At 36.5% G+C, this 12,411-nt stretch overlaps 1 protein-coding gene across 2 annotated transcripts in view; it reads right to left on the reverse strand.

The window, feature by feature from the left end:
- Positions 1 to 1,622: 1,622 nt before the first annotated feature.
- Positions 1,623 to 12,411, reverse strand: part of LOC120542382 (SUMO-conjugating enzyme UBC9-B) — a 41,687-nt gene continuing 30,898 nt past the window's right edge. For both annotated transcript variants that reach the window (XM_039774818.1, XM_039774817.1), the window contains 5 exons: positions 7,776 to 7,859; positions 7,420 to 7,492; positions 7,016 to 7,125; positions 5,185 to 5,264; positions 1,623 to 2,273 (listed from right to left, as the gene is read on the reverse strand). In XM_039774818.1, coding sequence (XP_039630752.1) covers positions 2,210 to 2,273; positions 5,185 to 5,264; positions 7,016 to 7,125; positions 7,420 to 7,492; positions 7,776 to 7,859 — 411 coding nt within the window. In that variant the 3' untranslated portion in view covers positions 1,623 to 2,209. The remainder of the gene's footprint in view (positions 2,274 to 5,184; positions 5,265 to 7,015; positions 7,126 to 7,419; positions 7,493 to 7,775; positions 7,860 to 12,411) is intronic.

Genomic DNA, 12,411 nt, shown 5'->3' on the forward strand with positions numbered 1-12,411 from the left:
TGTGGTAGAACCTGAATGACTAATGCCGAGTGGATCACAAAGATGTGCATGTAAATGCGAGCCATGACACCAATACACAAAGAAGTAGAAACATAACACAGACGAGGTCATTACGAAATAAACTCCAACCTGCTTAATTCAATTCACCACCACAGGGGCTCAGAAATCAGCCAGAAATCAACCCCACACAGGCCACCAGTCCACCACAGGGCACATTCACGACAATCCCCTTGTGAAGCCTGCATTGATTTGACTTAGTAAAATTGCTAGGGAAAGTCTATAAAAAGCCAAAATAAGTATTATAAATGCAGTCAAAATTGCAAGACAGAGGCTGAACTTTAGAATATAGACAAATCACAGGAGTACATTAAGAAATACAGTCAAAAAACAAGGCTGGTAAGAAGAGGATTCAGTTATTCAGTTTCAAGCAACACCAGAAAGTTTGTGATCCGTGGCCATATAAATCCTGTGCCGTTAGTACAGCTACTCACCTTTACATAGGAAAGCAGGCAGAATCTTCAAAAAGCAAGGATTGTTTTTTTAGCTGATTTGTATCCCTCACCAACTGTGCAACACAAACATGCTATCCCAGGAATTCAGTACACTTGTGTCAAGACTGGGTGAATAAAATGCGCGCAAAAAGAGATTCATTTCTCTAGACATTGGCGTTTAATTTGCCTATCAGCTTAACTTCTTTCTGCTTAATATCAGCCCTGAAACATTTATCACTACATTATATGCAGAGCCTACTATGACCATCATGTTGGAGGTAAAGCCATACCTGTAGTTGACAAAATTAACATTTTCTGCATAGTTTAAAGAAAATACAGCATCATGCTTTGATAGTATTTATTAAAAATGCGTAATACATATTGTTAAAAGAAAGAAAAAAGTTCTTTTAAAAGTGTGGCATGGTGGCAGTGCCATAGCATCCTCAGTTTACCATTAATTTTGATATAATTTGGCAGAAGGTACAGACAGGCCTAGTAGTTACAGGCTCTTTCACTGGTTAGGCGACCAATGCTAAAATGTGAGGTGAAGGAAGAGGGAGAATTAAACTTAAAGTACAGCACAAAGGAGCTTCACACAGCCAAACAAATCGTATGTTATACAGTGAATGGAGGAGGTGAATACACTGTCAAGAAGCTCTCAACATGGCAAAACAAAAATTTGACTCTAAACTGTTTATTGAGCCGAGCTTGGCCTCTTAACAAAGACAGTAAGTGTGAAAGGGAAATCATGAATTGCTCATTTTTGATGAATCTTATTAACACTCTGCCAAAATCCATGCCAGCATTTCATCGAACACGCAGGTTTGTTTTATATAGAATGACTAGGCAAATTACGAAATCTAACATGATGCAACTTCATTCATATATTGTGTAGAATGCCTAGGCTTTAGACATATTTATAAATTAACTGACAAGCATTTACTGTAATGCAATACAAAGTAAGTAGTAAGCAGGAGATGAAGAACACTCTTCCAAAATGTAAAGTGATCAATCACATCAATGGGGACATGAACATCCAGCCAATTTTTGTTGACAAGTAGATAATGCAGAGTTAAGCAGATGCGCTATGGATAGAAAACACCTTAGCTTAGAAAAAACAAACACCTAAAGCTTTGTATAAACAGTTTATTTACTCCAAACACTTACATGGACAAAAACACCATATAAACACAAAGAACCTGATGCAGAAATAAGATATTGTCTGCCTCTGAATCACTGTGGCTATTATGCAGCACAACAAATGTCATAGTACTCCAATCAATCAAGGCAGCAAAGATGCTCTATTTTACAACATGCCGAAAAACAAGGCTGCATCAGAGATGGAAAGTAATCTATAGACACTAGTGTATTCATAGAAAGTATAAAAGTTTATAATTTTACAGCAGTTGAAATACTGACATATTAATAAAAGCAAGTTTTTTTTTTTGTTTTTTTTTTTACATCATTAAACCATGAAAAATACAAAGACTTCAAGGAAGAGACCCTGTGTAAAGGAACTTTAAGCCAATTTTGTAAATAATTGTTGTGGGGACTTTAAGAATGAGTGGCAAACATAGTAAAATGGCACACAAAATGCAAATTAGCTATACCAGTTCTTTAGTGAGTCTGCCAAACCATGAAAAACATCAGAATGTTGCAACTTTTGAGGGAAGAAAAAAATTTGCCAAACCGATTCCTTTCATTGTCCATCTTGATGTTTATGAGGGAGAGAATTTTTTGGCTTGTGCTCGAACCCTCTTTTCATATTCTACTCTGTTTTGGCTGAAAGAAAAAAAAAAAAAAAACACAAACACACAATCAAAGAAATGACTCACTAAAATGCAGAATCAGATCAGAAGCTGCATTCAAGTCACAGAATCGTCACTGTATCTTTTGCTGCCCCCTGCAGCTGTAACTGTTTCTTGCATGTTACTCTCAAACCTCCTACTTTATTCCCTGTAAATAAGTCACATGTATATAATCTTTAAATTATGTAATACCAGAATTTCAAATTAAAACAAAAAATATAAAACTGCAACACCTGGCTTCATCATTAAGTGAATTCTTGAAATGGTTTTCCTTTGCTGCAAGGATCCATTAAATTCAAAGGTTTCTATAGGTATTTTAAAAATAAACAGCTTGTGCATTCCTCTTGATGTATAAGCCAGAGCTTCATTTTAAATCAGTTCTTAAGTGCTGTTAAAATGAAAAAATTACAAAGATGTTGGCCTTAAAAACATCTGAATAGGGTTTATGGATTGGAAATGAATTTGCTATGAGAAAATCAGGGCACTAGAAGTATAGATCCAGATCCTACATAAACAGTGAACTGAAAAGGCTTTTGCTACCAGTCCATTTTTTTAATCTGCATCTTTTCTCGGAGTGAATGCTATTCAATTCAGCAACCAAAAATTTTGAAATGATGAAAAAGAAAACGTTAAGCAAACACATTTGTCTTTGTTAATAAAAAAATATTAAAGGGGTTTTACGTCTGAAATTTGACTAGGGCATTCCTACAACTGTTTTTTGATGCAAGCTTGCATGTGCCGTCTTCCTACATGATGGTTGGATTACCACCCCTCAGAAAACTGATGGCAAGTCTGCAGACTGAGTGCACAGACCACTTCACTTTAATGGTCAAGGCTAGCGTTAATTAGATGCACACTGGGCAGAGCTGTACTTAATCAGAGCCAATTGTTAACAGCTGAACCAATTACTAATTTAACATTGAGTTCAACAAGAGGGATAATTTTTTCACTTCTAAAAGTAGATTTGATTTCTTTGCATCTTTGTTCTGAAGATGGGGCCCGAGTTGCCTCGAAAGCTTGCAAATTGTAATCTTTTTAGTTCGCCAATAAAAGGTGTCATTTTGCTTGGCTTTTCTCTACATTCATAATGGCTAACACAATACAACACCCTAGTAGTACTTTGCATGCTAAACAAATATGAAATCAGTACTCCACACTTTCTCCTTCAGACTTTATGTTTATGGCCACACCACCGAAAAAAATGAGACAAGTTTGCAATATAAATTGATATTTGAAATATACTTGGGGGTAAACTCTCTCTCACACGTGCTATAACACGCGATACACACACACACCCCTACATAAATATTGTATAAAATGACAAACACGCACATCGCTTTCTCTTTTAGTTACCCTAAGGCCGAGTTTATACTTAACATGATGCATGCTCCTGCAGATGCTACTGCTATGCAAATGGTGCCCAGTTTATACTTGTGTGCGTACCTTATGTAAATCTGGAGGATTCCACCAGGTGGCAGTGCGAGATAACATCACGATGAGAAAACATTCGGCTTAACTGCATTGTGAATTGCATGAAACATGCATTAAATCCAGGACACCCTGCCACAATATCGCAGGAAAAAGAAGGATGTTTAACGATCACATCCATCAATCCCGGGACACAACCATTCCAGCAAGCATCGGGCGCAAGGCAGAAAGAATCCCTGGATGGGCATCAGCTCAATGCAAAGAGGATACAAGCACACACATACACTAGCGTCACTTTAGCATCACCAAATCCCTGAATCTGCATGTCCTTAGAAGGAAACTGGAGCACACTGTGGAAACACACTAGGAAAACATGCAAACTGCAGGCAGCCAACGAGGGATGTGAAACCCTGCAATGCTACCGCTCTGTCACTGCCACATGTGTAATTATTAACAGTATTCATTATTTAAATTAAGTTTATCTGAAAAATGTAACATACAAACTTTATTGCTTTTCATCATGAAAAGTGATATCAAAAGTATAAATCTAAGGATTCTAAAAAGTGCAGAGAGGTGGAATATCATTAAATTTAATGTATTCTGTGTGGCAACTGCTGCCCGCCATTCCTGTCAGTGCAGGAGGAAGCACCAGCAGCACGTAGTCATTAACAACTGGGTCGGTTTTAAGATGACGATTATGATGTTCTACTTCAATGGCAAAATAAAATACAAGATTAAAGTGGAAATTTCCACTTTAATCACAAAATAGACCTTTTCTTTGTGTCCCTAATTTTTCTTCTCTGTTGCTCAAATACGCTTACACAGATTCTGATACTGTTGTAGATGCAAAAACGAAAAAGATGGCACAGAAGATGGTATGCGAGACCTTTAAAATGTATCACATCAGTATAATAGGGAATATGAGACGCTTGAAAAGAAAGAAAAGCACCACAAATACACTTGTATGTCTGCGTTTTGCTTCACCACATCGAACCATGCCATGTAGGATCTACAAAGCGACTTGCTGTTAGATGTGGATAGTAAACAGAGACTCTGATGTCACGTTCCAAATTGTAAACTGTGCCACAGACCCCCACCTCCACCCCCTTCTTTTTTCTGGTATTGCAACACATACAAACTTGCATTAAATATCTGAGGATGTGCTCAGAGGATGTGTCAGATGAACACTGGGAACGCGTGGCAGCCAATGATGCATGCATGTATGTGTTCGAAGTGTGAAGTCTAAAATCGGCCATTAGAGTGCATGCATGTGGTGTGTGTGTGTGTGTGTGTGTGTGTGTTTTTCCTTGATTATTATTCCTGAGGAGGAGATGCAAGGTCACCTGAAATTCGAGACTGTCTAATTTGAACTATAGATATTAAGCTTGTGCAACAGCCTGATGTTAATGCAAGCACTCAAGTACTGCCATAAAATACGGCCACAGTCAGATACTTACCAGTAAATTGTATATGCCTCTGCTTGAGCAGGATCCTGAATATTTGGCTCATTGAGGAGTTCTTGGATTCCTAACAAGATCTGTATATCAAAATGTAGAAAGAACAATGCTCACACACATTATTTCTTAGTAACTTATTTCTCACAACACTGAGACCTCAGCTGTTTTGCAACAGACAAGCTCGTTATTAAAAATGACAACATATGAAGAGGGATGTTAAACAAGTAAAAGCATAGAATATTAAAGTATGCGATGAAATAAGCGAAGTAAAGAATAACAGCCTTTTCACATTAGCTGAAACACATTTAAACCACACAGTAACAAATGTAGCAAATACATTTAATGCTTTGTTGTAATACATAAAAAAAAAAAAATAAATAAATAAAACAATGTTCACTGTTACTATGTGATGATCGGAATGCCACAGGTGGCATAACATTCGAGCTCAGGTTGATATTAACAAACGCTGGTGCTTCAAAATGCTGTGCGCTTTTTATTTTGAAAAATCCAAAACAAAAATGAAAATCAGAAAATATTAAAATCAGGCTATTTATGACCCCGTCCGGCAAGTTTCAGTGCTTTTCTTAAAGTGGTTTTTGCCCAGCTCAACTAACAAGTCCCTGCAGCACGACTGAGACATCAGCATGCAAGGTCAACCATTTAAATAAAATTTGCATCCCACCCACCTTAATAGGTAACCTACTGTGACATCTACTGTAAACTCATCCCTTCTGCGTCCACAGAATGATTATTCACAACCCTTCGGTTGTTCCTACCCCGAGAGGTCAGCAGAAGTGAAACCACTCTCTCTCCTCACAGAGCTAAGTCCCAAATGCCAAGCCTCCCTTCAACCTGCATCCGTTCCCAATCCTGGGTAAACTGTCTCTTAAATCCTTCTCCTCGATTTCTCTTCTAATGCTTCACTCTCTCTTTTTCAGATCTCAGGATTTAGAAATATTTAGACCCCTACACTTTCTGCACACTACATATTAGATTTAATTTTAAATGGATAAGTTTGCCATTTTTGACTATCAATCTACACTCAAACCATGAATACAGCTTTAGGTTTTCTTGGGTAAGTCTCTGCGAGCTTTGTTCACCTAGATTTGGTCAGGGCTTTCAATTCTTCCTGGTAGATTTTACATTTACTTATTTGGATGAGGCCTTTATCCTAGGCGAATTGCAACATTCATGACAAAACTGATTACATGTCTTTTGGTTTTTCCTTTAGGAGCAGGTCATGTGACTTGCTCATGATCACACAGAGTCAGTAGCAGAATCTGATCCCACAGCCTCATGAGTTTGAAGTCCAATGCCTTAAAAACTAAACCACACTCCCTGCAGGATCTAGATCCTGTCAAGCTCCCATTAGATTGGAAGTGAATCAAAACCTAATCTAAATCTGCAACACAATAAGGATGTAGAAGTTGGAGGGATCCGAATATTTTCTGATGTCACACTAGTTGTATTAATTAGTGGTGGCTCGGAGGCTAGAGATCTGCACTGGCAATTGGAAGGTTGCCAGTTCGAATCCCGTAAATGCCAAAAAGGGACTCTGCTCTGTTGGGCCCTTCAGCAAAGCCCTTAACCTGAAATTGCTGAGCGCTTTGAGTAACTGATAAAAAAAAAGCACTATATAAATGTAATGAATTATTATTACTATTATTATTATTATTAAATAATTTCCACCAGAAACTATCACACTTATTTACTAAATGGAATTCTTTTGGATAATTCACTCAAGTGTTAAGAGCAATTTTTTTTTTTTAATGTTTTAATGCAAACTCTTCTTTCAAAAAGCAGCCTGGATCATGCCAATCTAATCTATTACCTGTTTGATAGTGATTGCTGGCCTCCAGTCTTTGTCTTCTTCTAGAATGGATAGGCAGACTGTGCCTGATGGATATACATTCGGATGGAATAAAGGAGGTTCAAATTTACCTGGAGGTTACACAAAAATGAAATATACAATAAATAGCAAAAATCACATAGCTTAATTGTTTAAAAATGGGTCTGAAGTAGATTAATCCAAAAAACTGCAAAGTAAAACAAAACATCTAATATTTATTAATCTGGGATTTCCTCTTTAACAATGAAGAACTAGGTAATCAACAAAAATAAATACACCAACAAATCCTAGTGACTATGTGGGGGTGTTTAAATAAAATGTACTATATAAGATATATAAAAAAACAACCACACACACACACACCAGTCACCCAAATATTCACTTACATTTTGGTGGCGATGATGGATAATCATCCTTGAAAAGCATTCTAAGTTTAAACAAACCTCCTTCCCATGGAGTCTGTAAAAGTTTGGATGACACATTTGGTCAGGTCAGTATAGTGGATGATGTGAATCATATGGACATCTAGGTTAGAAAACTTACGTGAAAAAAAATGCTTTTCAAATAAATACACAAAGTAGGTCAAATTATGATTTACCATGCAGTACATAGAAAAGGAAGTGGGGCACAGTAACTTGGAACTATAAAACAACAAGATAAAGTTTTCAGATTGTAAACACACACAGGTATTTATAAGTAGATTGATAAAAGTACCAGTAAAAAAAATAAAACAAAAAGTTACCCCTTTCTTTCCTGGAATAGCACATTCCCAATTCATAAGATTCATGGTACCATCTGGATTTTTTGTCGGAACTGCAACAAATCCCTAGAAAACAAAGAATTCTATTGAGCATACAGTTAACGAAGAAAAAAAATCAGTCGTCCAGATGCATATCTACACTCCACCAATGGAACTAGTTTAAATAAGTGACACACAATATATTCAATACAGCAAGGGCACCTAGGTATTTTCTAATCAAAAAAAAAAAAAACACAACTCCTTGGCATTATCAGCCTCATCAGAAAATGCCATTTGAGCTTAGCTACTGGCTCATTGCTTTTCCCTGGATGCCTTACAGCAGAAAAAAAAAAAATATTTGTAGACACAAACTTTTCAAAGACCTCAACCTCAGGTAACAAGCAAATATAATTCAGTGCTCAACTAAACGGAGGAAAACCAATGCCAACAGAAATAAATGCCCTGAATGGAACTACTATATTGATATGCAGTAACATGGAAGAATTTCACTGTACATGTGATAATTGTGACCCCATTCTCCAAAAAGTAAGTGCATTGCAACCAAATAGTACTTCAATGATGATAACCCATTTGGATCTTGAATAAAAAAAAAAATTGCACAATTTTCAGATCTGACTAAAGGCACAGTGAAAAACCTCTGCTATTAAAATGGAAATGTCCAGTGAACAATTCTTATTTGTTAAGGGGAGCAATGGCAACTGCTATTATTGGCACGAACAAGGAAATTCCAATACAAAATGCTCTCTATATATTTTAGGCCAGAGTTTTGTTACACTTTGGTTTTAAGTGTTATGGAACTGAAAGAGCTTGATAAAAATAATACAATCTGCAAGCAGTGGTGTATGAAAATGAATTATTCCAGCACACTACAGCCTAATGCTGTCACATACACATTTGAATATATGCAAAATCTGAATATGCATGACAATCTGAATATTCAAAATTGAACTGAAAATTTCTAATGTCTCCAAGGGGCTTTTGGTTACTGCAACATTATGGGAATTTTTCAGATTGCCATTTCATCTTTGCACATTTCTAGGAACATACTATTTTTGGTTAGATTGCTTCTAAATAAGAAAGAGAGAAAGATTTTGATCCAGAGGGGCAAAGCAGTCTTTGTTTTCTAAGGAAAAAGCCTCATTATGGTGTGGCTCTTCCCTTACTTTCAATTGCATGAGCCTTCTGACATGGCAGTGCGTCTCTCTGTCTCTCTTCCCCCCTCCCCCCCTCCAGCCAGCCAACAGTAGTGCTTGAAGGCCTATTTGCTTTGCATGCAGAGGTGAATTTCAGCCCCACGGTGTGCACACAATGAAACCAAAAAACAATTCATTTTGATCTGCTGTGTCTGTCATTCATATTTGAACAACAAGGATTGTGAGTTGAGGCGACAGGGGTTGGATGACGATGGGAACACACACAATAAAATACGGTTTAAAAGACATAAAATGAAGTACCAGTATTCTCATATATCATCCACAAAGCTGGCCTAAACTAATTTTTATATGAAGTATCAGTCCATATCCCCAAACAAAGATGCCATAAGTCAATGGTTAATTACATTACAATAAAACAGCACATCAATGCTGGTCTTGTGATGTATACTCATAAGGGAGTGCAAATGTATGCACTCAAGACGGCAGACTTTAATTCATTACAATATATTGAAATGAATACAAAACAATTTTGAAAAAAAAAAAAAAAATAGACCTCTGCTACTGTATGATAAACCAATGACTAACATTAGGGCTTTTCTAAAGCAATATGTAGTCCACCTAAACATTCCCAATTTTTTTGTGGAGACTGCAAAATTTATTACACACACACGAATCACTTCCTATTATTCCAAGTATAATTTTTTTAATTAGTAAAAATGATACAGGAGTTCATATTAGGTTTAATAGGTTCCCAAATGTAGGCCCATAATGTCAGCAGTTCCATTTTCAAACTCAGTAAAATAAAAAGGAATAATAAAATAGAGTAGGTGTGAGTAATATAGTGAAAAAATATTCATTAAAAAAAGTATCATCATTGCAGTATACAATAACACACCAAGTGTTTTCAATTAAAATACAATGCAAGAAAAAAATATACAAAGGCTTAAACTATTTTTAGCAAAATACAAATATTTATGAATAAATATTAAATACCAATATGCTTACATCTTTATACTTCACATCATTCAATATAACATTTTCTATAAATAGCATGCAGGCTCTGTGGTGGCACTCGGCTATAAAGAGTCCTTAGTAAAAATATACAATTCTTTCACCTTGTATCATCTTTCCATCACTCACTTCCCAGCAGTCTCTTCAGAATATAATACAGATTGCCTGCAAATTAGCCAATACGCTACACTACCTATAGTACTTAACCACAGTAACTAGGAACATGGCACAGCTTTTAGGTTAACAAAAGTCGGGCACAACTTTCGGCACACAACGCTAATGCTGGATATATGCACATGTGAACCGTAGAAACCTGCATTCTTTTGGCGCCACATGTATAAAAGTTGTTTATGCTTGAAAACACGTGCAAGCCATTTATTACACAAAAGTCACAATTTATAAAATAGACAATTTCCACCATCAGTAATTTCTACACAGACTTTTCGGTTGTTGGCATTTGAGCAACTCCAGATGGCAAGACAATGAATTGAACTGAAAATCTCATTTCACTTTTATTTCAGTGACACATCAATCACATTCGGATGTCCATCCATCCATCCATCCACCCAGGTTCAAAAACTCTTGTTGTTAAAACCTGTAGCAGAACAGATGAGATGTGTGATTTCTGTGTGATAGACTATGTAATGTAGGCCCCTTTTCAGCAAACAACTCCAAGAGGACAGCACTAGGACATTTAAATTGGCTTATAAGTCATCAGCCTATTTAAAAAAAAACACACAAATACCATTAACAATATTTAAAATGGCAGAGAACACTGTGTTTAAGTTTGTCCATGCATTTTAATTGTGTCGAAAATGCACTCATTTTAACAACCTATAAAATATACACTTAGTGTAACATTTGGGTGCGACTTAGTTAACCAGTCTGAAAGTTTTTGCATTTGATGTTATTTACTTGCTTCAAACAGTTTTTTTTTTTATATATATATTTTGTTACAGTGTAATGTGCGTTAGAGATTCACGCAGACCACCACACCATTGTTTGCACAGCAAGGCATAAACTATAGCACACTACCGTTTCAAACACTGATTGCAGACTACCGGGGATCTGTTTTTCAACAGGAGCACCTTTTAGGTGTTGGCGAGGAAAATATTGTATACAATATATTCCAGTTGAAACCACCACTCATGAGCTAAATCTGAAGCTGTGAATTAACCGGTCATTGAAATTGTGCAGAGTATTTCTCTATCTGGTTTAAGGACTGGCAACGTGCAAGTCGAAGCCGCTTTGTGGAGGACAAATAGTGTTAATTGATCCAAACATCCTTTAAACCTGCTTATCCAGGGCAGAAGGAGTCTAACCTAGCAAGCAACAGGTGAAGGCAGGAACAACAGAGTGCCAACATCGCAGGGTAAACACACACATGCTCAGCAGTGGATGATTTAGCATCAATTCACCTAGCCTTCATGTCATTGGACTCTGGCAGGAAACTGGAGCAAACATACAGGGACTTGCATGCAAACTCCAAACAGCCACTCCTTAAACTCTGCCACAAGTCAGTAACACCTCAAATTCACATTAACTGAAGTTCTGTTTTCTTGGTTCTGCCTTGGTTTGAGAAGATGTTAATCTAGAACATGGCCAAATTCATATGGTGATCTGGTCATGAATATACAAAAGGAGTGTTTAAATCGCCATGGTTATGGACTGGAGGTGACACGGAGTAGGTAAAAGCACGTGCACACAAGAGTTCCAAGTTCCTTTATAAATCTCAAAACAACTTGACATGCACATGGTTTTAGAAGTCAGACTTTTGTTTTGTGCAGATACCATTTTTGCCTTTCTAACGCAAAGAAAATTTTAGTATGGAACCCAAGCAAGGCTTTACAAATAACTTTGTTCTTTATAGCAGAAGACTAATTTATTGATTTATTTTTAACCCCTGTATAACCTAACTGTGCCATGAATCTTAATTATTGATTTTAAGGTGGAAAGCACTGTTATGGAAACTGGTGCCAGAAGAAGTCAACAAGAATGTGAATAGCTGATTTTAACAAAAGCTGTACCCAGATTGGGAGTGTCATTAGCTGTGAAAAGGCTCTAAGAATCCTATTATTCAATTAAAAGAATAGGACATTATAAATGCAGTTATTTTTTTCTTTTTGGATGAAAAGGGGGGGAAAAGTACCTAACAATTAAGCCATATCATGTACTGCTTTAAAGTATCACTGTAAAAGGAAGAACTAAGCAGACAATCACAACACACACACCAATACCATAATCAGCGTATATATCTGTTGGGATATTTGAACATAATTTCTCATAAACCTTTAATTGAATTTCTGCAGCATTTGATTAACACTGGCAACTTTTACCACAGTAACAATTTAAAGGTGAAACCATGATAACCTTTATTTTAGGTAACTTAAAAGTAATGGCAGGATTCAGGGACTGGTTAATTCTGATAGCATACTGGACCATGAAATTCAACC

This window comes from Polypterus senegalus, chromosome 13 (genome assembly GCF_016835505.1).
Source record: "Polypterus senegalus isolate Bchr_013 chromosome 13, ASM1683550v1, whole genome shotgun sequence".
Lineage (NCBI taxonomy): Eukaryota > Metazoa > Chordata > Cladistia > Polypteriformes > Polypteridae > Polypterus > Polypterus senegalus.